General features: G+C 46.2%; 2 protein-coding genes across 3 annotated transcripts; one reads left to right on the top strand and one right to left on the bottom strand.

Annotated features, from left to right (window-relative positions):
- On the bottom strand, positions 1 to 16760 carry PPP1R10 (protein phosphatase 1 regulatory subunit 10). The gene is made up of 20 exons (XM_054489960.2): positions 16741 to 16760; positions 15991 to 16513; positions 9373 to 9490; positions 8612 to 8698; positions 8314 to 8449; positions 7381 to 7432; positions 6326 to 6403; positions 6015 to 6188; positions 5683 to 5788; positions 5468 to 5580; positions 4537 to 4637; positions 4131 to 4278; positions 3896 to 4054; positions 3551 to 3797; positions 3322 to 3385; positions 3018 to 3212; positions 2758 to 2833; positions 2394 to 2507; positions 1532 to 2239; positions 1 to 1255 (listed from the first exon to the last, which is right to left on the bottom strand). The coding sequence occupies exons 3-20, from the start codon at positions 9477 to 9479 to the stop codon at positions 1146 to 1148; spliced, it is 2775 nt and encodes a 924-aa protein (XP_054345935.1). The 5' UTR covers positions 9480 to 9490; positions 15991 to 16513; positions 16741 to 16760; the 3' UTR covers positions 1 to 1145.
- Positions 16650 to 25902, top strand: MRPS18B (mitochondrial ribosomal protein S18B). 2 transcript variants are annotated; one of them, XM_063665985.1, is made up of 8 exons: positions 17260 to 17461; positions 19015 to 19123; positions 19231 to 19328; positions 19443 to 19511; positions 22346 to 22412; positions 23305 to 23407; positions 24389 to 24448; positions 25007 to 25902. In XM_063665985.1, the coding sequence occupies exons 1-8, from the start codon at positions 17384 to 17386 to the stop codon at positions 25035 to 25037; spliced, it is 615 nt and encodes a 204-aa protein (XP_063522055.1). In that variant the 5' UTR covers positions 17260 to 17383; the 3' UTR covers positions 25038 to 25902. The 2 variants fall into 2 exon arrangements, with proteins under 2 accessions (XP_054345936.2, XP_063522055.1); XM_054489961.2 differs by lacking the exon at positions 23305 to 23407 and having other exon boundaries at positions 16650 to 17461.
- The last annotated feature ends 28 nt before the right edge of the window (positions 25903 to 25930 follow it).

Here is a 25930-nt window from a genome sequence, read left to right on the forward strand (position 1 = left end):
TTAAATAAGCTGCTTCTCTTTCCACTGTTTATTATTAATGTACAAAATATACAAAACCAAAAAAAAAAATACTCATCCTCAAATCCATTTTGGCTCTAACCCAAGACCCTGCACAAAACCCAACCAATCCACTGTTTTCATAGAAAACAACTGATGCCAAGGTGAAGGAGAGAACTGGGAAAGGGCAAAATCATCTTGTTGAATCCCACCAGGAAGGCACCTGGTGAGGATTCAGAGGTGGTTGACAGGGTGAAGTAGCTGGAAGCCTCCTTCACACTGGCAAGGTTCCAGGTGGGAGCAGGGAGTGAGCTGACTCCCAAAGGCAGTGCATGTAGTGTGACTTGCAGGCCCAGCATGCCGGGCCCAAGTTGATGAGAAGCTGGTCTCACTGAAGTATTTTATCAAGTCTCCAGACTGGCTGTAGTTGGCAAAGGCAGACCCGCACCACCGGTCTCACCTCTGCCAGCTAAAACTTGCACCGGATGCAGATATGAGTTCGCCATCATCGAACCTAGCAGACCCAGGATGCAGACTGGGTGTTCACAGAAAGTTCAAGGTCCCACTTGAGAAAGGACTAAGAATGGAGAGCCCACGCTGGGGGAGGAGTGGGGATGATGTGTGTTCCAGAACTCAAATCCAGCTGATTGAGCCCTCTCAGTGCAGTGGGATATACAATACCCCTTCACCATCTCCCCACCCCATGAGGAATAATGAACTTAGCTGGGATGATTTAAGTGCAGCTGATCCTGTGTCAGAGTTCTGTGTGCATGTGGGGACCCACAATAGAAGGGTAGGGGTGTTCTCCAGGATAACCAGCTTTAGGTTCTCAAGCATTAAGGGTAATACTGGAAAGGGGTTTGGGGTACAGGGCGAATCTTCTCAAAAAGTGAAGCCAACTGGGTCTCCTCTTCAGCAGTCCAGGAACGTTTCCAGTCTCTCTCCTCCCCAGACTGGAGGAAAATATGTACATCAATGCGCACCAGTGATCAGAAAACCCCCAGGAACCCAAGCAAGTGGGAACTGAGGGGGCCGGCTCCTCATCAGCTGGGGAAAAGGGAAAATGGGCCTCACAGAAGCCATAACAGGGTGGAGGGAGCGAGGCTGCAGTCCACAGGGGTTGTGTGAACGGGGCAGGCAAATGGTCCCTAGGGCAGGGGGGGCCCATTGACACCCGGGTGGTAGAAGGCACAGTTGTTCTCATAGCGGCAGTTCCCCTTCATCATGAAATGTCGGCAGACAGGGCGGTTTGACATGTCTGTGGGAACGATGGCAAAACAGTTAGACAGGAAATAGCTGAGGGCAATGCCACCCTCACCACCCCTTGTCCATGGCATCCTGAGAATTGTCTTTCAGAGACAGTCTTGGGGATTTGGGGGAAGAGCATAGAGTAGGAACTGCTATGCATACTAGGACATCAAAGAGACGGGCACCTCATGTTCTGCCTAGCTACCAACAGTAGTGACTCTCACCCACTCCCCAAAAGCTTGTATGGGACACCAAAAGGCATATGGGGAACAGGGAGCATCCTCACCTCCTCCATGGCTGTGGCCTCCATCGTGCCCTCGGTGGCCCCCTCCCCCGTGACCAGGACCATCATGGCCACGGTGCTCATGAGGAGGTGGCCCTCGATGGTCATGGCCTCGGTGACCAGGGACATCATGAGGCCGGTGGCCATGGGGCCCGTGTCCAGGGCCTTCATGGGGACGATGTCCACCACTTCCACCCATGCTTCCGCCAGGGCCTTCGTGGGGGCGATGGCCACTGCCACCACTGATGCCACCGCCAGGGCCTTCGTGGGGACGATGTCCTCCACCCCCACCCATGCTACCACCAGGGCCTTCGTGGGGACGATGCCCACTGCCCATGCCACCGCCAGGGCCTTCGTGGGGACGATGTCCACTGCTGTTGCCCATGCCCCCACCAGGGCCTTCGTGGGGACGATGCCCACCACCTCCAACCATGCCCCCACCAGGGCCCCCTCGTCCATTTGGGGGTCCTCCTCCAGAGCGACCTCCTCTGGCACCTCGGAATGGAGGAGGAGGAGGAGGAGGAGGTTCGTTTCCTCCTCGGCCACCTCGGCCTCTATGGTATGGTCCAGGACCTGGTCCTGGACCCCCCCGCATTGGGCCACCCCGCATAGGGTCGCCCGGGCCATCCCAGAAGGGATCACCCCCCCGGGGAGGGGGTGGAGGACCTAGAAGACGTGGACCCACTGGCCCACCAGGGCCTCCATGGGGACCTGTAAGGGGAGAAAAAAGAGAGACAGTATCAGCTACCAGGAACTGCCATCTCCCAACCTAAACCACCACCTCCCACCTTCCAGTCAATCCTATACTATTATCAGACTGAAATTAAGCAGATAAGCCCATTCCAACCTTTTACTCACCACCTACCTGGCATAGGTCCCCCAGGTCCAGGGGGAAAGTGCTGCATGCCCTTGGGGCCCCCAGGACCCCCTGGTGGGAAACCATTGGCTATTGGGCCAGGGCCTAGGAGTCCATGTGGCACTGTTAATGAAAACAAGAGTAACACAGCATGAGCACTCTAGAAGACTAGCATGATCTCCCATTTAGGTGCAACCAACTGACCCTCTCAAACCAACCTGGCAGAGCAATGCTCTCTCTGTCCAGTCTTCCCCTCCCATTTCTTGCCTAGTGGCCACAGCCCTGTACTCTTCTGCATCTGTGAAACCCTGCTTCCCCCAACTCCACTGCAGGCTTCCTCCCCCAGTCCCCTGGGGCTGGCCCTGAAGATTACCTAGCATCTGCTTGATCTTGTCCGAATAGTCTGGTTGTTTCAGTAGTTCCTCTGAAGGATGACTGTTTGGGCTACCCTGTGAGGATGTAAGAAGGCAAAGTCAACAGACAGAAAGGGTAACAACCATGGCGAAAGAGCGCCAAAGATTAGGGGTAAGTGGGTAGATGTGGAGAACTGGGGTAAGGCAAATGGGAGACAGTGAGGAGAGAGAGCTTAAGGAGGCTCCACAGAAGGTGGAAAATGGGGAGGAGGGTGCATACCATGATGGAGGTGAGGATCTCCTGGACATTAATGCCTCCTCCTCCAGGGCCTTGGGGGCCCTTTCCAGCACCCATGCTTCCCATAAGATTGGCCAGAACTGGAGGCAACTTGGAGCCTCCTGCCCCGTCAGGTGAGCCACCTGACCCCCCAGGTTCCAGGGTCTCAACATACGGAGTCTCATCCATGGAACACTCCTGAAAGGAGAACAAAAAAATCAGGACTGACAGAACAGAGACATTCTCACATGAAAGATGCACTGAATTCAATGACCATCACAATTTCCATCACAGAACATTGACTTACCTCATCTAGGGGGATGAGTTTAGGGGGTATGGGCTCGTAGGGCTCAGGATCAGGCTCATGAGGACTATCAGGAACAGCACAGGTGAGAGAAAAAAGAATGATAGTCAAGTTATTAATTCAGGCCCTGAAAGTAATTTCTAACCTCCACCCCTTAATTACCCCAGCTCATGTTCCCCTCAGGAGTGCCCAAGCACTCAACATCCCAGGGCATGAACCCCACTCTGCTCACCTCTCCTTGTTCAGGAAGAGCTCCTGAAGGATTCCCTTCTCCCGCTCAGCCTGGATATATCGCTCCTGACTGTTGCTTCCAGGGGTGACAAGAGGTGAGGGCAGAACCAGGGGCCGGGGGCACACCCAGGGCACCTTCTCCTCCATGTTGTCATGGCTCAGACGCCGCGCTGTCTCAAATGCATGTCGGTCTGACAGTATCTCTCGCTTAGCTGCCTCGCCAAAGTCCTTGATCTTATTCACATTTACTATCGGCAGGGGAAGAAAAGCAAGAGGGAAAGTAAGCACAACGAAGTCCTTTCAAAATCCCTTAAACACACCTATTACAAAGGAAATGACCTCTTACCTCGTTCAGTTTCATCCAATTCAAAATAGAAATATTCTCTCAGTTTGCCTTCCTCAGGCCATGTCACACTTTTCCTCTTCCTGCCTTTCCGGGTCAGTTGGTTAGGATCTCCAGGACTCTCCACTGGCTTGGCATCCAGAGCTCCTGGCTCCAAAGAGGCTGGAAGCAGAAGAGGTTTCAGACCCAGATCCCTCCTTTCAGAAAACCCCCCAAACTGAACCAGTTTCTAGATTACCTGTATCCATGAGCTCTGGGACTTCAACAGGGGGAACCGGGGTGCCTGGACGGTCTGTGTCCATTGCCTCAGAAGGTGGTGCTGGTTCTGGGGAAGAAGGTTTGGCTGTGCTTGGTTCTGTGCTCGTTTTCCCTTCAAAGGGGCTTGGCTATGTGAAAAAAAAGGAAGTTAATGAACTGACTAGAAAGCCAAGGGCAAGGCAATTAGTCCAGGGTCCCAGGCACAGTCCCCCAACAGTTCCTATATAAAGGAAGACTCTGTCTCCACAATGGTCTCACCTGCACCAATCTATATCCAAGGCAAAACGCCTCTTGTTGTCCTCCCCGACAACTCCTAGCTGCTGTGCCCTTTCTTCTACTTTACCTTTTATACTCTGTCACTGAAACCTACTTCTGGGAACCCATACCTTGGCAGCCGTAGGTGACAGCACTTTTTTCTTCTTCTTAATTTTGATGCCTGGAACAGGGGCTGAATTGAGAGCATCCAGAAAGCCCAGGCCCTCCATAGCTACAAAAAGAAAGAGCATCAAATGACATCATCAGACCTCCTTCATAATCCTACACCTGCAAACACAGTCCAGGCATAAAATGAGCCAGTGAAGACCCTGCCTCAACTTAGGACACGATAAGCTCAAGAGGACCAGGTAGCACATGCAGGAGGATTCACACAGGATATTCTTGTTGTTATTCTAGGTTTCTCGTGGCAGGCAAGCCATAGCTTTGGATGTGAATTATAGCTCAGGTAACTGACGAAGTGAGCCCCTGTGAACACGACAGATCACCTTACCAGGTGCTCGTGACCAGTCACAGAATGGCACACCTCCCTATCTTATCTCTAAAATTACTTCTAAGTGACCCCTGAAACGGGAGTTCCAGAGATACAAAAAGTAAGGGGGACCAAGAAATCAAAGGAAAATGGAGGGAAATAATAAAAGAGAAGGGAAAAAAACTTCTCGTTCCCAGGGACATTCATTCCCATAAGAGTTTGCTCCTGGCCGGGTGCAGTGGCTCACGCCTGTAATCCCAGCACTTTGAGAAGCCGAGGTGGGTGGATCACAACGTCAGGAGATCAAGACCATCCTGGCTAACACAGTGAAACCCCGTCTCTACTAAAAATACAAAAAATTAGCCAAGTGTGGTGGTGGGCGCCTGTAGTCCCAGCTACTCGGGAGGCTGAGGCATGAACCCGGGAGGCGGAGCTTGCAGTGAGCCAAGGTCGTGCCACTGCACTCCAGTCTGGGTGACAGAGTGAGACTCTGTCTCCAAAAAAAAAAAAAAAAAAAAAAAAAAAAAGAGTTTGCTCCTAATTCAAAGTACATCTCCCCACTTTAGACTCACGCTGTGGCGGGATGATCTTCACTTTGATCTCTTTGGTGGCATTAGGTGTTGTGTTGAGTGGCTTGTATTTCTTCTCTGCAGGGGGAGTAGCATCTCCTGGAGCAGCTACGTTGCTGTCAGAAGAGGAACTGTCATCAACATCTCTGACTCACCCCCTCTTGCTCCCTTGTGTCCACAGATCCACCCCATTCAGAACCTGAGAATACGGTCCATACCTCTGACGTTTGAGGGGGATGGGTTTAAGGTTGTACTTGTCAGAAACCACCACTGTGCTGGCGTTCTTCTTCACAGGCACCAAGGATGGTGTCTCCAGCTCTAGTCCTGGGGAAAGAAGCATGGTGTGGGCAGCTAAACTCAAACCCCCAGACCCCCGAATTTTCCTCCCGTTCTCACCCGCAAATGTTCTTCTAGCCTTGTAACCAAAGCTTCCTCTGCTAGTCTTCCCTCTTCCATACGATTAACATACCACACATCAAATTATTCCCCCCATAAGGCTCTGGGTGTGCACATGCCCACAAACCCTCCAGAGGCCAGCCGCCAGTCTTACCAGTGGAACGGAACTTGGCATGACTGGGTGCTGTGGTGCGAAGAGACTTGGGCTTCTCCCTCTTCTTCTCTGGGGCCTCCTCAGCCCGGGTCTCAGCCTTCACCTCTGTCAAAGGTCGCTCAGGAAGGGTAGTTCGACTTTTTCCTTCATCTTTACGTTTCTTCTTATCTTTCTCTGTTGTGAAAAAACAAAGCAGAAAAGGATTTTATTTAGATAAACACTGTCAGAGGTGAAGCAGACTGGGAACACCTAAAGGCCACATCCCAGTAGGAAAGAAATAAATACAAAGGATAAAGGACTAAGGAGCTTACCAGCGGGCTGGGTACTGCTCTGAGAGCGGATGACAGCCATCCAGTCGCTGACAAGGACTGAGGCCAATTTCCGGAGCTCTGCAGGTGACAGAAAGGGGAAAGGCCTAAATAATGTAAAATAACGTTCTTCCAGGAACAGAAAATGGAAGGTTTGAGAAAATACTATGAAAATCTATGTAATGGAGAAAGTAACCCAAAGTTTTAAGAAGAACATGAGATATGCTTAAAAACCAAACTCTTAAAAAATGGAACAATGAATTTGAGTTGTGTTCTACTTAGATAACTTTCAACTCTGATGTCATCACACCACTCTGGAGTTAAAAGACCTAATATTTATTTCAGAATATGTGGTTAAAATCTACATTAGTAAAAGACTACATATTGGGTGCAGTGTACACTGCTTGGGTGATGAGTGTACCAAAATCTCAGAAATCACCATTAAAGAACTTATACATGTAACCAAAATCCACCAGTTCCTCAAAAACTGACATTTTTTTAAGAAGCTACATTAGTTGCTTTATGTATAACACACCTAATTGTTACAACAATCTGAAGACTTTTTATTTTCCTTTATAGATGTAAAAACAAGAATAAAATTTGTTTCTAAATATATGAAAAAATACTTTGTAACTCTTTCCTTTTGTACTTGGCAAATAACATCTCTGATCTATGGCACCTCTCTTCTGGCCACTTATAAACTCATTTCATAATTTATCATTTAGTAATAAGATTTTCATAGATGAGACACGCTAGGATGATACTATTTCCCACAGCGAATTTTAAGTGTATGTGCTTTATAACAGGCAATTTTAGGAATCAGCTTCCAGTTAAAGTATGGCGCCTTATATTCAGCAACAGAGAAATGAACAACTTTGTAATTGAGAACAGGAAAGAGGGTACAGGTTAGAGGAACCTTCTCTTTAAAAGAAGAAAAAAAGCAAGGTGAGGTAGAAGGAGAAAAGTGAAGGGACAATCCAAGGATGGGAAAAGATATTAAGGTAATTAAGTGGAAGTAATAGAGAAAAGCCCATGAGAGAGCAGGAGTGGCACCCTACCTTCATCCTCACTTGACTTGCTCAGCTGCTTCACCAGTTTAGCTGTGTTGTTCTATGAGAGATGGGAGCAGCAGAAAGGTAAATGCCAGGAGGCAAACAATTCCACTTAGAGCTAAAAACGACAAAAGTTACAATCCCCCCTGCCTTTTTTTTTTTTGAGACGGAGTCTCACTCTGTTGCCCAGGCTAGAGTGCAGTGGCGCAGTCTTGGCTCACTGCAGCCTCAACCTCCCAGGCTCAAATGATTCTCCCACCTGAGCTTCCTAAATAACTGAGACTACAGTCATGCACCACCACATCTGGGTAAATTTTTTGTTTTTTTTTTTTTGTAGAGACAGAGTTTTATCATTTTTGCCCAGGCTGGTCTTGAACTACTGGGCTCAAGCAATCCACCCACCTCAGCATCCCAAAGTGTTGGGATTACAGGTGTGAGCCACCATACCAGGCTGACACATTCTTTTTTTTTTTTTTTTTTGAGACGAAGTCTCACTCTGTCACCCAAGCTGGAGTGCAGTGGTGAGATCTCGGCTCACTGCAACCTCCACCTCCTGGGTTCAAGCAATTCTCCAGCCTCAGCCTCCTGATTAGCTGGGACTACAGGCGCATGCCACCATGCCTGGCTAATTTTTTGTATTTTTAGTGGAGACGGGGTTTCACCATGTTAGCCAGGATGGTCTGTCTCCTGACCTCATGACCCGCCCGCCTCAGCCTCCCAAAGTGCTGGGATCACAGGCGTGAGCCACCGTGCCCAGCCGCCACACACCTATTAAAGGAGATAAATTCAAGCCAAGTCTTCTTATTCTAAATTCCTATTTTTTTTTCCTGCCATTCTACCTCACAGGCCCAAGATTATAGCCACATCAGTCAGTGTGAGTTTTTCATCCATTAGACTAAACCAAAAAAGGAAGAATCAGTGTTTAAAGACTAAAGGTACCTGCTTGAGATGGTCTACAGTGAGCGGTAGGTGCTGCAGGGTCAGTAGAATTTGCTGGAGGAGGGGAATGTTGTTAGTTGTCTTTGAATACGTCAGCCAATTGTTAAGAAGTTTGTAGCCGCCAACGTCAATAAATCTGCAGACAGGCATGAGAGTCTATCAGTAATGCCCTTTCTAGGTTTTGAAAGTACCACATCCTACAATCCCAGTCTCCCAACAATGACCCAGGAACCCCATGCCTCACCGCCCCATCTTTTAGCTACACCTTCCCATTCCAACCATCCAGATCCCCACTTACTTGACCAATATTTCTGGTGAACGGGTCTGCAGGAGAATGTTCAAGTAAGTGCATCGACTCACCATCTTTCGTGCTTCCTTCATCAAACTGCAGGAAATGAGTTAGCGTTAGAAATGAAGCAGCCAGTATCTCTTCTCTTAGCAAAAGCGCCTCTCTGTGAACTGCCTAGAGATTCCTGATGACTTGGAACTTTGCTCCAGAGAAGGGGAGTCACATATACCTCTAGGAAGATGGGATGGATCCAGTGCGACATGGAAGCTTATGGGAGACCAGAGACACTGAAGTCTCTGACCTGGGGAGGAGAGCATCGCTGCCTCCCTAACACATAGGATGAATTCCATTCTGCCTCCAGGTGATAAGGCTATCCCTCAACAACTGTCCCTAATAGTCTGTTCAAGACTGGCTTAGTTATTTACTCTCCCCTGAAAAACCTGAGAATCCCTGAAGGAAAATAACATTATGGGTAGGTGGAACATGAACCAAAACAGTCTAGAATTCTGTTACCAGGCTACCCTGCTCTCATTCCAACGCATGACTCCCTTGGGACTGTGGACGCCCAAATCTCCAGCTTCCATTATGATCAGAAACAAGTGATCATCTTTTCCTATCCCTTATACTAAAATTGTTAGATTTTAATCCTATCGCACTGACTGTCTTTCCCTTTCCTTTCCAGGATCATTCCAGTCTGCCTCAACTGCAGCCATGTTTTAACATACCATATTCTCTACTCACAGTGAATCCAAAAAAGGGTAAAGACTCACCTGAAGATCTTGGAAATCCCATCCACACTTTTGACTTCCCCATCTCGGTTAAGGAAGCTGTCCAGGCCCTTGAGAAGTTCTTTGGGGTCTATGGGACCCGAACCCATGATGGTGGTTTCTACGGTAAGAGGACAAAACAAACAAACCCACAGAATAAATGGGTGGCAAGGACTATCCAAGTAGGCCTTCTAATAAACCACATCTCTATATTTGACAAAGTATAATGACTAAATATTCAACTACGCTATTTTTTAGATATGAAAAATCAACAGACTACTTGCCACTACTGAGAAAATAGCCCTGGCAAGTTAAGCATGGGGAGCATATGTGACTGAACAGGAAAGCAATTCGATTGGAGGAGTAGGGCAGCACACCTGTCCCTCCCTCCCAGCAGCATCCTTCCTAGGATGGCTGAACTTCACTAGATCGTACTAGAGCTAAAATCAGTTCCCATAACAAGATGTTCAACTCTCCAGGGCATTTATACCTATTGTTAAGTCCTGTCTTCCCTAGTTGCTGATAAATTTGGCTTGAAAAACAGCCTATAGCTTGAAAGAAATTGGGCCAATCTTGGGTGTTTGAGCTAAATGTCTTATAAGAGTTGATTCCTTTTTATCTTAGCCCATTAAGAGTCATAATCACTACACATGGCAAGATATGTATCAGCTGAAGTGGTAGATGATGGAGAACAAAACAAAACTTGAAAACAGAATCCCTCCCTAAGGAGATCTGGGGGTAGGTGCCAGAGATTGAGACAAATGGATGCATGGAAATCAAGCAGGTCCTCCTAGATCTTGAATAGACTGTCACTCATTAACCAAACACTACACAAGTTTTCACTGTCTCCAAGTTAAAAGGAAGCTAGTGGTTTGTGCTTTCAAAAGCAAAGATGTGAATCTGGTCCTCTCCTCAAAAATCACGCTGTACAAGATCCCCTAGGAAAGCCTAAAACTGAAAACCATGGAACCTAAGAATGGAACAGATAAAGCCAAATGCTAGAAAAATTCCCTTTTAAGCAGCTGTTTTAGACCAGGTTGGGAAAGGAATTAGTTAAAAGCTAAGCTCCTTTTATGGAAGGGACAGGCCAGAACTGAAGTTCCAGAAAGGTAATTTAGGATCAATATGGTTCTGATTGGGATTTTTATCTACACTGCCTCTAAATACTTGCTTCTAAGATCCAAAAAAGTGGCCGGGTGCAGTGGCTCATGCCTCTAATCCCAGCACTTTGGGAGGACAAGGTGGGCAGATTCCTTGAGCGCAGGAGTTTGAAACCAGCCTCGGCAACATGGCGAAATCTCATCTCTACAAAACATAAGTCGAGTGTGATGGTGTGCACCTGTAGTCCCAGCTACCCGGGAGGCTGAAGTGGGAAAATGGGAGGACTGCTTGAGCCCAGGGATACTGAGGCTACAATGAACTGTGATTGTGCCACTGCACTCCAGCCTGAGAGACACAGTAAGACCCTGCCTCAAAAACAAACAAACAAAAAACCACCAAAAAAGAAAGCCACTTCAGCAATATCTGCCTTTGGGCAATAAGGCCAACACTGAGTAGCAAGAAGAGGCAAGAACAAAACCTTCCTCATCCTACATCTAGCACTGAGGTAACAGACACAATCCCAACAAAAGGGTAGAAAAATCAGTATTTTACAAAGATGAGTAGTTTTGTGCCGGAAAAAACACAGGTTTCTTGTAAGGTAATGCAAATTAGTTCTATTTGTTCTCAAACAGAAGAAAAAACATAAGCATAACAATCTCAGCCTTTTAGTCCTCCCAAGAAAAACGTCAATAAATTTCCAAATGTGTAGGTCCTAACAACCTAGGCGAGCAGCAGCAGAAGCAGGGAGGAGGCAGCCAGGAAGGGTAGGAGTATAATCTTGGCTCTGGAGATCATAACCTGTGGGCTGAACAGAGGGAGAGATGAGGCAAGAAATGTTGAGAAGTCGCTGCTGCCCTGGAACCTCCACAAGTACAAGTGGAACCTGAGGTCAGAGAAAAAACATTCAAGGAGAATACTGGAAAAGATTAGATGTCCGTGGGCCAAATCCACTCAAGTGTGGTGATTCCTACACACACAGAGACAGACACAGAAATAAAGGTATTCTTCCCATGTAGTGAGATACTATAAAGTGATCTACAGAAACCATACAGAGATACGATAAAGGGACACATAAAACAGACATCACATCTGTTGGAGACTGGAAAAGCAATGTATGGGTTCCAATAACAACATAAGCAATCAAGAGACTAAGAAATTTTTAAAACTCTCTCTCTATATATATATACACACACATACCTACCATTAGATTCCCAAAGCAAAATATATGCAATTTGACAAAAGGCCTTGAATTAAACATCATTTCAAATCAGTTCCCCTTGACTGAGTCAAACCCAGAATTGAATATATATAACCCTGGAGAATTCCCTTTTGCATATCCAACTACAAGCTAAGCCAATAAATAGACCTACTACCCCTATTTCCTTCAGACACTAAATAAACTGTCATCTGAGCTCAAGTGTTCCTTAAGAGGATGGGAGACGAGAGAAGAGCCAGTCTTAGAAAAATGGACCAATGAGTACAAAGCTAAATTCTGTCCAGTGCCCTCTGCTGGGAATGGGATCCAGGGACTTTTTTATTCCCATATGTATAAACAAGAATAAAAGACATTAATAGTCAAAGGGAAGCTAAGAGACAAAGCAAAATTAGTGTTATTCATTTTCCGCTACCTATATTTTGGAAATATAAGTGAAATTTTGTCTCATGAGCACCAATCTTGATAAAATGTAAGTGGGTTTTCTCATGATGGCCTTCCTTCAGGAAGATTAGTTCTTATTTAAAATTAAGGACCCCAAGTGTCTTATAACCTAGTTTCCTTACTTTGAAGTCAGTATATTTTGGGAAAAAACCAAACAAGTTCCAAGGCATTCAAGTGGAAAGGAATGTAAAGTCCAACATTTCGGGCACAGGGCTACAGCAGAGAAGGCAAACTGAGTTGATGAAGGAAGGCAGGGGCTGTGACTAAGTGTTGTAACATTACCTACTCAAGATCTGGAGTCTAGAATGAAAGCTTAAGAAACCTTTCTGGAACCACAGATAATCCACGGCATGATTATGTCTTCTTTTAATGAGCTGCTATTTCCTTGACTGCAGAACATACAGAAGGTGGGGAGTGAGGTAGCAACCCCCTGGCCTACCTCCACCTCATCCTAAGCTATGCGTTCCTTATGGAGAATGTTTCAGGCAGAGCCATACTCTACTGGCACAAAGCACTGGGGAATTTTCTACCATTTTTACCAGAGATAAACGTCTGTGACACCAACTCCTGCCTTCAAAATGAATTTACCTGAGGGTTATTCAATTAAATAGGGTGAAAAAATATCCAGCATAGCTAAAGTTATTCCACACCCATCACCAATGAAACAGGACTGAATTGGTTCAGGATAAAAATTCTGTGCAAGTCAGAGCGCTTTAAAAAATAACTGTCTTCTAACAAAAGGAGAAAAAAGTCCCAAATTTACCTTAATTTAGAGGCACTTCTGGAAATGAAAATGATTTGTACCTAACTCCTTATGTTCCCCTTCCTTTCTTCAGTGTTTTAGGCATTTCCTAGTTTGACTCAACAGTGGACTGAATTATGTCTCTCAGGTGATTCATCACAAGGTCATAGCTTTCTTCCAAGTAGTAAGCCCCTACCCCTCAATCATTTTGCAAACCTGATACATGAACTCCTCAAAAGCTTATCTGCCTTGCAATAAAGATGCAAAATGATACACCACCCCGACTCATAGAAAAAGACCCCAGACTAGAACTCTGGCCACAAACTACAAGGATCAGGTTTTCCAAGATTCTCTGAATGGATGTGGTTCCCCTAGTAGACCTGGCTTCCCATCTCCCATGTTAAGGAAGATCTTCTTTATTAATCCCCTGGCTCACTAGAGATCAGGAACCCCAGTGGGTAGAATGTTCAGCTCCCAAGGAAGATATGCTGCAGAGGCACATGGCAAACTGCTTAAAAGAAAAAAACAAAACAAAACAAAAAAAACTTGTAGTCAATAGACATGTGTAAGAGTCCCTCCCATCCAATCCAGAAGCTTAAGTAATAATTTGAGAATCTGTACCAGTAGGAAATTAGCCCTAAGTCTCACCCAAGTCACCACAGGGCAGTTATACTTTCCAATTCTGCCTAGAACCTCCACGCTTCAGTGCAGGACTTTTAAAAATTAAAATTATATGGAGAGTCTGATAAAGATTTGACTTTGAAAAATTTGGGGGAAGGAACAAGACACCCAATACCACCCTCAGATAGGGCATGGCTTCTGAACATGCACCAACTGCCACAGTACTGCACGAGTTGAAAAATGAAGAGGACATCATTTTTTCATTAATGCTTTTAAGGAATTTCTTTTAGAAGGGAAGGAAAAAGAAATTCAAAAAAGGTGGCTCTTTGGGGAAAAAAAAAAATGAAAGTTGTGAAATGTAATACCAGAAAGGTTTTGCTTACCAGAAACCGTAGCTTGATTCCCCCTGCCTTGAGTTTACAACTGCCGCCTCCTTTCCTAAAGATTCACTTCTTATCCTAGTACCAATGTACAGGAACTAATCAAGTGCAGAACGTGTTACAGCACTGAATACAGAGTTTATCCCCAAACTGAGAGGTGGGAATGAGGGCGATTTAGAAGAAAATCCTAAAAGTACCCACCTTCCCCCGATTCTCATTACACAAAGCGACCAAATGCAGGAGGCCCACTGGTTCCTGAGCAGAAATGGCACACTTCAGTGTCATTAGGCCCGTTTATCTCCAAGTTACTCTCGCAAGTCCTTGTGTCTTTCCCATCTCCCTTTACACACATATATACATACACACACGCTCGCTCACACACATCCTCAAAGCTTCCCAGTCTTAGGTTTGCCTGTTTTTTCACCCCTGGCAGCTGAAGTGGGGAAAAATTACAAGCAGTTGTGATGAGTGAAGGGAAGTGAAAATAAAAACTGGTTCTATAAAAACTACAACTACCCAAGGAGATGGACAGCCTTGATACTTAATTCCTATAAGCTCCTATCCTTTTAAGATATTTTATATAATGAAAATAAGGAAAATGTCTTCTCCCTAGCAGCAACGAGCACAGGCAGTGCAAAAGCATCTGCTCAGGGGTGGAGCTTCAAGAGGGTGGAAGGAGGAAGAAAGCTGATTACATCACCTTTCAAGGCTGCTCCTCCCACTTGACCAAGTTTCTAGGGCGGCCCTAAGCTCAGGATGGCAAAAGGGGGAAAAAAACAACAAAGACGGAGGGACGCCATTTTGTAATGGAGAAAAAGGACTTAAACTTTAAAAAGCCACCCGGCTCTGCCGGTAGCTTCAGTTACATTATAAAACACCTTTTTAGTAAAAAAATCAAAAGCCAGTTCCCCATCGTGAATAATCTTTGACCTATTTTGATCAGTAAGAGCGTAGTGAAAATTAAAGCAATTAAAATATTAAAAAGAACAATTTTCTGCAGTGAAGAACTGAATTTGCAACGGAGGTTCAACCGACTACCATCGACCACCCCCATCCTCCCTATAGAGGGAAAGGGGGAGGAAGGACTTGGACCCCTCTCAACAAATAGGGTTGAGGTGGGAGGACAGGAAAAAAAATGGGTCAAGACACAACCTGCAACGCCGCTTGGAAGACAAAAGGACAAGGAAAGTCGCCATATTGAAGCAGGGAAGAAAAAAATTCCTTTTAACGACACAAATCTTTTAGAAAGCTAGCATTCAATTGCACTAAATGGCTTTTAAAATTATACTCCTAAATTCCACATTTCCCAACCTTTCCACCCTCTATTTAACTGTACCTCCCCCACCAAAAAATATCAAGTTAAAATGTTAATCACTCTTTTGCTTTTAAATACCTATGCAATCTGCAACAATTATAAGACATTCTTTACCTCCCCAACTATTATCTTGTATGTACTGGCACTAAGATTATATTTTGTCCTAAGTGTCTTGCAATCTTTATTCCTAGATTGCCACCTATTTTAACCACACAAATATACCCCAAGCAAATTACATTAAAATTGAGAGGATTTAACAGTCATTTAAAAAGTTATAGCGAGCTATTATTTCTCTGCCCATCTCCTTACCCTGCAATCTTTATGTACAGATTGCTTATTAATCTGGCAAATTGAAAGGCACCCTGCTTGTCTCACACACAAAGAAGTGGTACTTCTGGGCCACAAGATCCACCATCTCTTGTATGTGAGCTCATTAACCCTTTTGAAGACTGCTGCTAACCAGAGGAAGGTAACCATTCCTCCTTATATAAACACGTATGGCTTTGGCAGTCTGGAAATTGGCTGGATTACCAAGGGTTAACCATCAAAATCCTCACTTGCTGGCCCTCCCTCCACCCTCTCTTTGCCTGCAGCAGGGCAGGGAAGAGATAGGTGGTAAGGGAGAGAGAACAAGACTGTTTAGACCCACAGGCCCTTTTTAATGGAGATTAAGTGACCAGATTGGTCCTTCTCCAGTTCTCTATTTGTTCTATGGTCTCATTTCTTCCTCTCATTATTTTTGGTTTCACAACGGGAAACGTTGATTTCTTGTTGCAAGGCTGGTTTTTGAAAATTCGACACTTACTATCCAATTTTTTTGCGACGTCAGCACCTCGGGCTCAGGGGGGAGGGGGTAAAATTTTGGAGGAAAAAAAATAAAACAACCAACCAGGACCCAAAACTCAATTATTTAGGGGGCCTCATTGGATCAAAAAGTCTTTAAAAAAAATAAAGGCCAACTCAGTATTCATTTCCCCCCCCACCCAACTCCATTTAGGGAGGGGGGTCGCAGAAAAAAGTTCTGAGTGGATTCAAAAAAGTAAACGCTGGATGAGTGAATTTGGGTGGTTTGGGAAGGGAGGGTGGTTGATTATTTTTGAAGTTATGTAGTGACGGTCCTTCGGCCACAGATTTCAAGTCCCAAGCAGCGTGGGCTGGTGGGGTGGGCAAGATAAGTGGGAAGGGGCAGAAGACACAAGTGGTTGGGCTGGTGGCTGCTGTTTTCCCTTTCCCCCCTCTCTCAGGATCCTTTCAAGGGCTTAGATGTTGCTGCGGCTTGTTTCTGTTTTCCTCGTGGCCGGCCTGTCCTTCTCCGAGAAAATTCAAACCTGGGATAAAAGGAACACAAGGGAGAAAGATGTAATCAGTACGGGTTGCTTCAAAACACCCAGAAATGCCATCTTTGTTGTCCCCAAACAAACCTCTGTGTCCCATCCTGATCACAACCTCTTTAAGCCGTGGCTCTCAAATGAACCCATCCATCCCTACCTCGCTTCCCAGATCCAACGCTCTCCGCAAAATTTTACCCACTAAACAACAAAGTACGCAAACTTACCTCTAAACGAACCCCAGAATGGCGGCCGCCCGCTCGGGTGGAGTCTTTTATACCCGGACGCCGCCCAACGCGCCCAAACGTGCTAGTGAAACGCCCTTGTCGCGAGACATTATACGCGAGGCGTGAACTCATTGGTCAACCCAAATGACAATTCGCCAACTGATTGGCTACTCTCGCTTCATCTTTGCTCCGCCCCTTCCCCTGGCACTCTCTTCCGCCTCCTTCCTGCCTCCCTGTCGCGTGCGCGTGACCAGAGAGCCTAGCACCTCCCTTTCCTCTGCTTCCGCCACTTCCGCCCTGGAGAACATTTCTCACCCAGGGTTGGTAGAAACGTACCGGCGCATGCGCACTGACAGGATCCCGATAAAAATCGCCTTCAAAATTGCTTAAAAGGCAAACTCTAACAATGCGATCTAAGAGTCGTAGTGACTGGCCAAGAAAAAACCCAATTTTGACGTCTAATTCGATTGTGACGCAGTTGAAATTAGCTTCTCCCCCATGCCTCCCCTTTCACGCTTCCGTCCTGACGCAAACGTACGGCCGCCTTCCGCCCTGCGGACTTGTCCTTGGCCCTGCCCTAGTCAGTTTCCTGAAGCATGCGCAGTTGCCTTTCCGTCAATTCCTGTGCTGGGCGTACGTCAAGATGGCGGCGTCTGTATTAAACATCCTGCTGAGGCGGCTTCCTATGCTTTCTCTCCTCCGAGGTTCTCACAGAGTTCAGGTAACTCTTCGAAGTTAATTTTGCACAACCTCAAGTTGGTTATACCTTCTCTAGGTTGTCGCTCCACTGTCAGGAATCCACGAGTGGAGACCTTCCCACGTGTTTGTGTCTTAGCTGTCTAGGCAGTACTTCCTGCAACCCCCTCCCACACCCCGCGCATGTTCTAATCCCGAGCCGAGGACTAAGCGCCAGGATTAGGTGTCATCCTTTTTCCAAAATGCCATCTCAGTAAAATAACTAAGTGATGGAATTGACCCCCGTCCACCCTCAGTCATGCATAACCAGCTTTTTAAAAGTTATTTAAATAATTAAGGGGCCGTGCTAATCTCTGTATCGTTGCAATTTTAGCATAACATATGTGCTCCCCAAGCGAGCGCCACAACCAGCTCTTAACTATGCAAGTGGTGTCTACATCTGTGTTGCTCTGGAATGTCCTTGGGGAAATTAGGGATCCCAATTTCTACCAACCTTGCTATTTCCCAGTAAGGTCAGGATATATTCTTACGACCTGAGGACAGTTTCTCAGCTCTCTTTATTAAATCAGTTTCTTACCAGAGTTATGAGAGCTTAACTCCGTCCTTTGAATTGAGGTTTCCCTCCAGTCTTGTGTACTCACCTCTCTGGAGGTTCTTGGTGGGGCACGGTGAGATAGGAAGGCTTGCCCAGCTGCCACTTCCTAAAGTGGGACTGAAGAGTGGTGACAGAGGTCAACACAGAGTTAATAACAGCCTTGGTAGCTTTAAAACTAGCGTTAGGACTCAAGTTTGTTCTGCCCTGTAGAATGTTGACCTTCAGCTTTTATGAAAATGGGCAACTCAGTGACTTCATTGGATTGATTTGGAGACTCACCTGTCTTCTGCATCCCCTCCCCACCACACATCTTAGTTCCAAGAACCTAGATATCCTTCCTGTTACTTTATTCTTCCACCAGAGTCAATTTATTTCCAAAAAGCAAGAATACCTTTTATGTACTAGATTTTTTTTTCTTTTTTCTTTACACGGAGTCTCACTCTGTTGCCAGGCTGGAGTGTAGTGGCACAATCTTGGCTCACTGCAACCTCCGCCTCCCGGGTTCAAGCGATTCTCCTGCCTCAGCCTCCCGAGTAGCTGGGACTACAGGTGCATGCCACCACGCCTAACTAATTTTTGTATTTTTAGTAGAGAGAAGTTTTCACCATGTTGGCCAGGATGGTCTCGAGCTCTTGACCTCATGATCTGCCTGCCTCAGCCTCTCAAAATGCTGGGATTACAGACGTGAGCCACTGCGCCCAGCCTTGTACTAGACTTTTTATTTGTCTTCTGAAATAAGATTGTTTTTCAGGCATATATCCCCTAACTTAGCTTTTCTTTCAGGATCCAGTTGTAGAAAAGGAGAGTGGTTGTTGATTTATGTCAATTTAAACCCAACAAAAATACTTAACTTACATATGTATTCCTGTTATATTCCATTAATGCAGTATGTATGCATTCCCCCTCTTTCCAAAGTGTGATAAGCAAAACAATTGAGTCCTTTCCTTAAACTCATTCTTTTATTTTTTTCTTCTCCTTTATAGGTTCCCCTGCAGACTCTTTGCACCAAAGCTCTCTCTGAGGAAGATTCTTTGTCCCCAGTTCCCATTTCTCCTTATAAGGATGAGCCCTGGAAATATCTGGAATCAGAAGGTACCTCTAAAGGGGGAAAGGGAGGGTCAGATAGGATTTGAGATAAGTGGGCAGAGCCACCCACTACACTCCCACCCAGGAATAACTTGTATGATCTTTCATTTCAGAATACCAGGAGCGATATGGTTCTCGCCCCGTCTGGGCTGACTACCGCCGCAACCACAAGGGTGGTGTACCCCCACAGCGGACTCGGAAGACATGTATTGTGAGTTTCTGAGAGTGGGATGTGGAGTGCAGGGAGGCCACAAGTAACAGTAGCAGCAGCACTTTTTCTGATGTGTTTGAACATCCTTAACTGCTGTTTTTTTTCTCTCTACAGCGTGGGAATAAAGTTGTTGGGAATCCCTGCCCCATCTGCCGAGATCACAAGTTGCATGTTGACTTTAGGGTAAGGAGAGTCTTTTCTTTTTATGGTAAGAAAAATAAAGATTAGGGGCTGGGCGCAGTGGCTCACGCCTGTAATCCCAGCACTTTGGGAGGCCGAGGCAGGTGGATCACAAGGTCAGGAGATCAAGACCATCCTGGCTAACATGGTGAAACCTCGTCTCTACTAAAAATACAAAAAATTAGCCAGGTGTGGTGGCGGGCGCCTGTAGTCCCAGCTACTCAGGAGGCTGAGGCAGGAGAATGGTGTGAACCTGAGAGGCGGAGCTTGAGGTGAGCTGAGATCGCACCACTGCACTCTAGCCTGGGCGACAGAGTGAGACTCCGTCTCAAAAAAAAAAAAAAAAAAATTAAAAAAATTAAAAAGAAAAATAAAGATTAGGAGCCCCTTTGCAGTGCCAAAGAGATTACTGTGGGTGCCCTTCGTATATCCTGGAGGCCCTACAGTCTGTTTTATAGTAACTGTTTCTGGCATCATAAAAACATCCCTCCAGCCTTTTACCTTCTACTATGGATTGTACTGAAAGTTTTATCCTATGCCTATGAAGTTTACAGTCTAAATTGGCTGGTAAGAGAAATGGTTATTTCTTTTTTTTGAGACAGAGTCTTACTCTGTTGCCAAGGCTGGAGTGCAGTGGCGTGATCTCAGCTCACTGCAAGCTCCGCCTTCTGGGTTCAAGCGATTCTCCCGCCTCAGCCTCCCAAGTAGCTGTAACTACAGGCTTGTGCCACCAAGCCTAGCTACTTTTTGTATTTTTAGTAGAGACAGGGTTTCACCATATTGGCCAAGCTGGTCTCAAACTTCTGACCTCGTGACCCGCCCGCCTCGGCCTCCCAAAATGCTGGGATTACAGGTGTGAACCACCATGCCCAGCCAGCGAAATGGCTATTTCTAGTGGCAGAGCCAATATCCAAAGATTCGTTTGTATTCATTACAGTTATTACCAAATATATTGGCCCACTTTCTTCCTGAGGTTTTTTTTATTTCCTTGTCAATGTTCAGTGCCATGCTGGGACCTGGGGCCAGAGGGCAGGTGTATGAAGCAAGATAGAGTCCAGTATTTTTCAAAAAGCCTTCAATATGTGAGAAGGACAGGCTTTGTTCCTTAAAGAATTTGCAAACATATTGGCTGGGCGCGGCGGCCCATGCCTGTAATCCTAGCACTTTGGGAGGCCCAAGCGGGTGCTTCACCTGAGGTCAGGAGTTTGAGACCAGCCTGGCCAATGTGGTGAAACCCTGTCTCTGCTAAGAATACAAAAATTAGCCAGGCATGGTGGCAGGTGCCTATAATCCCAGCTACTTGGGAGGCTGAGGCAGGAGAATTGCTTGAACCCGGGAGGCAGAGGTTGCAGTGAGCTGAGATTGCACCACTGCACTCCAGCCTGGGCAAAAGAGCGAAACTCCTCAAAAAACAAAACAAAACAAAACAAAGAATTTGAAAACATTATATTCATAAAATAGATAATAGGAGAGTGTTCTTCTGAGCTTGCAGCAAAAGTATTAGAGTAGAAGCTGTATGGCTGATCAGGGAAGTAGTAGAGCATTTGGATAACAGTCAGAAAATGGGGGTATTTGACTGCAGTAAGAACCCTTCTGACACAGGTTATTTAGGAGTCCCATAGATAATTTCCCAGTTTCAACTGCATATGATTGGTTATAAAAAGAGATTATGGCCAGGTGCGGTGGCTCATGCTTGTAATTCCAGCACTTTGGGAGGCCAAGGTGGGTGGATGACTTGAGGTCAGGAGTTCAAGACCAGCCTGGCCAACATGGTGAAACCCCGTCTCTACTAAAAATACAAAAAAAATTAGCCGGGCATGATGGCGGGCACCTGTAGTCCCAGCTTCTCGGGAGGCTGAGGCAGGAGAACCACTGGAACCTGGGAGATGGAGGTTACAGTGAACCAAGATTGCGCCACTGCATGCCAGCCTGAGCAGCAGAGCGAGACTCCATCTCAAAAACAAAACAAAACAGAGATTATAATTAATTACATAACCAAGAGAGAGAAATTTACAAATTTAGTAGCATGGGTGATTCTGCTTGCATTCTACTCTACAGTGTACCTGCTTTTTCCTCAAGAGTCTCATTTTCTACAGTTAATTTGCTGAGTGAGAGTTGTTCTACGCAAACTGTAAAATTATTCTTAGTATATAAATTATATTCAGCATGCTATTGAATACATTAGTTGTTTATACATACACATTACAATATCATTTTTTGGGTGATTTCTGGGATTTCCAATGACCAGCCCCAGTTTTTCACCTGAAGGCTGACGTTAGAACTTAACCTCTGCAGGCCGGGCGCGGTGGCTCACGCCACCCAGCACTTTCTGAGGCCAAGGTGGGTGGATCACCAGGTCAGGAGTTCAAGGCCAGCTTGGCCAAGATGGTGAAACCCCGTCTCTACTAAAGATACAAAATAATTAGCCAGGTGTGGTGGCAGGCGCCTATAACCCCAGCTACTCGGGAGGCTAAGGCAGAGAATTGCTTGAACCTGTGAGGCGGAGGTTGTAGTGAGCTGAGATCGCACCGCTGCACTCCAGCCTGGGCAACACAGGGAGACTCTGTCTCAAAAAAAAAAAAAAAAAAAAAAAAGAACTTAACCTCTGCATAAGAGATTTCTATGGGAGCACAGTGACAGAATATGGGATGTGCAAGGATGGATTCAGTGAATTGATGAAGCCAAACTGGGACATGAAGGAGGATAGCATCTGGAGAGCTGTAGAGGGGTGAAGGTGGTCCATGTGGGTGTGTAGGGATTGTGTACTTTCAGTGTTCAAAGATCTTGCTGCTCTCCCTGCCTCTTTCCTCACGTTTCTCTACCACTCTCCCCCACAGAACGTGAAGCTCTTGGAACAATTTGTCTGCGCCCACACGGGTATCATCTTCCATGCTCCATACACAGGTTAGCCCATCATCCCTGCATCACCAGAGAGCTTTTCCTTGTGGCATGCCTTGTTTATGTAGTTGGCCAATAGGTATTTGTTCAGTGGCTCCTACTTATAGCCTAAAAGGTCTGGCTGAACCTTTTGGAAATCTTGGCTTGCTGGAGGCTAAAGCAATTAAATGTGGACAAAAGAAAAAGACAAGTACAGCCAGGCATGGTGGCTCATGCCTGTAATCCCAGCACTTTGGGAGGCCGAGGCAGCTGGATCACCTGAGGTTGGGAGTTCGAGACCAGCCTGACCAACATGGAGAAACCCTGTGGTGCATGCCTGTAATCCCAGCTACTCGGGAGGCTGAGGCAGGAGAGTCGCTTGAGCCCAGGAGGCAGAGGTTGCGGTGAGCCGAGATCCGCCATTGCACTCCAGCCTGGGCATCGAGTGAAACTCCATCTCAAAAAAAAAAAAGGAAAAAGAAAAAAACAAGTACTTCTATAAGCAAACTATCTAAATGTAGTAATTGATAAACAGTGATTAATTCCTTTCTATGGGGTCTTTTCACTTTTACAAAAGACTTCTCACAAATTGTCACATAAGTTATTTTATATCATTGTCAATTGAATTAGATTTTCCAAACTTGGAATTGTAAATTTAACAATTCAGAATTATATCTATTCCCTAACTACAGTCATAGGGCAAATCTGGCCCACTGCCATGTCCATTTGTTTTCATATTTTCTGCAATTGGCTTCCATGCTACAATGGCAGAGTTGAGTAGCTGAGACAGAGACCACAGGACCTGCAGAGTTTAAAATATTTACTGTATGACTCTAGACAGAAAAATTTTGCTAACCCCTGCTCTGAAGCAAGACAAATTTGCAGAGAATAATTTTTTGGTTTTTTTTTTTTTTTTGAGATGAAGTTTCACTCTTGGTGCCCAGGCTGGAGTGCAATGACGCGATCTTGCCTCACCACAACCTCTGCCTCCCAAGTTCAAGTGATTCTCCTGCCTCAGCCCCGTGAGTAGCTGGGATTACAGGCACATGCCACCATGCCCGGCAAATAGAGATGGGGTTTCTCGATGTTGGTTAGGCTGGTCTCAAACTCCCGATCTCAGGTGATCCAGCCGCCTTGGCCTCCCAAAGTGCTGGGATTACAGACATGAGCCACTGTGCCTGGCAGAGACTAATCTTTGTTTTTATTTTTATTTTTTTTTGGGAGGGGGCATGAAGTCTCATTTACTCTGTCACCCAAGTCTGGAGTGCAGTGACATGATCTTGGCTCACTGCAGTCTCCACCTCCTGGGTTCAAGCAGTTCTCCTGCCTCAGCCTCCCAAGTAGCTGGGATTACAGGCACGTGCCACTATGCCTGGCTAATTTTTTTTGTATCTTTAGTAGAGACAGGGTTTCACCATTTTGGCCAGTCTGGTCTTGAACTCCTGACCTCAAGTGATCCTCCCACCTAAGCCTCCGAAAATGCTGGGATTATAGGCATGAGCCACTGTGCCCGGCCTTGCAGAGAATGATCTGAATTCACCATTATTGGGGGTGGCAGTACAATCAGTGTTCAGTTTGTCAAGAGTTTCTTGTAGTCAAGCTGTAAAGGCTGAAGGGACTATTATTGTTACTCTGTCAGATTGCCTTCCCCAACTCTGAAATCTCTTCTCCGTTTATTGAATCTTTTTCTGTGGATTGTTCAGCTCAACCCTCTAACCACACTTGCCCATTAAATTGTGTTCTCCCTGTCTTGGAGGCTTTACTATTAAATGGCTTCTCTGTAGTGGCTAGACCCTCCTAAATCTTTATCCCAGCTCTCCAAGAGATGGGGGAGATTCTTTCCATTGGGCAGATGGGGAAACTGAGGTCCATGGAGGGGTCAGGGGAAAGGGGTCATTAGGTAAAGCCAATCCTTCCCAATCTACCCCTCTGTCACCATATGGAAGCAGTTGTGTTCTGTTATTTACTGTGCCTTAAAAAACAAGATATTTTTCTCTCCACAGGAGTCTGTGTGAAGCAGCACAAGAGGTTGACCCAGGCCATCCAGAAAGCCAGGGATCATGGTGAGCATGAGACAGGGCACACAGCAGTTTTGTTTAGGTATAAGGAAGTTGACTTAGGGCTAGAAAATGGAAATAAATGCTCACACCTGTTCAAGATGGTAGCAACCAGCATGTTCTTCCTGACATTCCATTGTCCCCTGTCCTTTCTCCTGAGTGTCTTACTTTATCATTATCCTGTCTCCTTGTTCTTTGTCTTTCCATCCTTTTCCCTCGTATTTTACAACTGCTGGTCTCAATGCCATAGGAAGATCTTTATATAAATGTCTGGCCCTGGACTACATGGCACTGCTGCATAAGGTAGTAAAAGGTATACCCCTCTGCTAGGGCAGATGCAGCTTCATAGTCCCTGTTCAGCGCTGCACAGCTTTGTAAGCAAGAGCCCCAGCAGCATGTCAGCGCACACTTGCCTCTGGGCCGGTCACCTGTTTGCAGTATACAACATGCATAAATGTACCTAGTGGTTCTGACTGCTCCCTCCCTTTATAATCCTTTTTCTTACTTCATCTAAACCACCCTCCTCATTGCCTCTTAAATTTTTCTTCTTTTTTAATCCCTTAGGTCTCCTCATTTACCACATCCCCCAGGTTGAACCACGGGACCTTGACTTCAGTACCTCTCATGGGGCTGTGAGTGCTACTCCGCCAGCCCCCACCCTGATCTCAGGTGACCCTTGGTACCCATGGTACAACTGGAAACAGCCACCGGAGAGAGAACTGTCTCGCCTTCGCCGGCTTTACCAGGGTCATCTCCGAGAAGAGAGTGGCCCCCCACCTGAGTCAATGCCCAAGATGCCCCCTACAACACCAGCGGAAGCCTCCTCCACTGGGCAGACAGGCCCCCAGAGTGCTCTGTAGGGGCTGTAGACTGGGAAGAGAGGCCAGGCGTGGTGGCTCACTCCTGTAATCCCAGCACTTTGGGAAGCCAAGGTGGGCAGATCACTTGATCCCAGGAGTTCGAGACCAGCCTGGGCACCATGGTGAAACCTCGTCTTTACCAGAAAATACAAAAATTAGCTGGTGGTGGTGGTGCACACCTGTAGTCTCAACTATTGGGGAGGCTAAGGTGGGAGGATCACTTGATCCCAGGAGGCGGAGGTTGCAGTGAGTTGCAGTCACACCCCTGCACTCCAGCCTGGGTGACAGCTAGACCCTGTCTCAAAAAAAAAAAAAAAAAGACTGGGAAGAGAGCCAGAGGGACTAGGAGATAACGTCTATGTAGGTTTATGTGATGGGATATCACCCTGAAGAGTTGTGTTTTCTGTGGCCAATGACAAATCCAGGAAATGAATGTTGCTGATAGGGATAAATCTTGAGACTGAGGGCGGGCAGTACAGATGTGTATGGGAAACCCCAACCCCTATATATATTGTAAATAGATGGGCTGGGCTAAACATTGTTGCTGTTTCATACTTCTACCAACTCAGCTTTTACACAATAAAGCTCTACTCTCCTGCCTCTGGTTTGCTTTGGGCTGTTTCCGATG

Source organism: Pongo pygmaeus, chromosome 5 (assembly GCF_028885625.2).
Source record: "Pongo pygmaeus isolate AG05252 chromosome 5, NHGRI_mPonPyg2-v2.0_pri, whole genome shotgun sequence".
Taxonomy (NCBI): domain Eukaryota; kingdom Metazoa; phylum Chordata; class Mammalia; order Primates; family Hominidae; genus Pongo; species Pongo pygmaeus.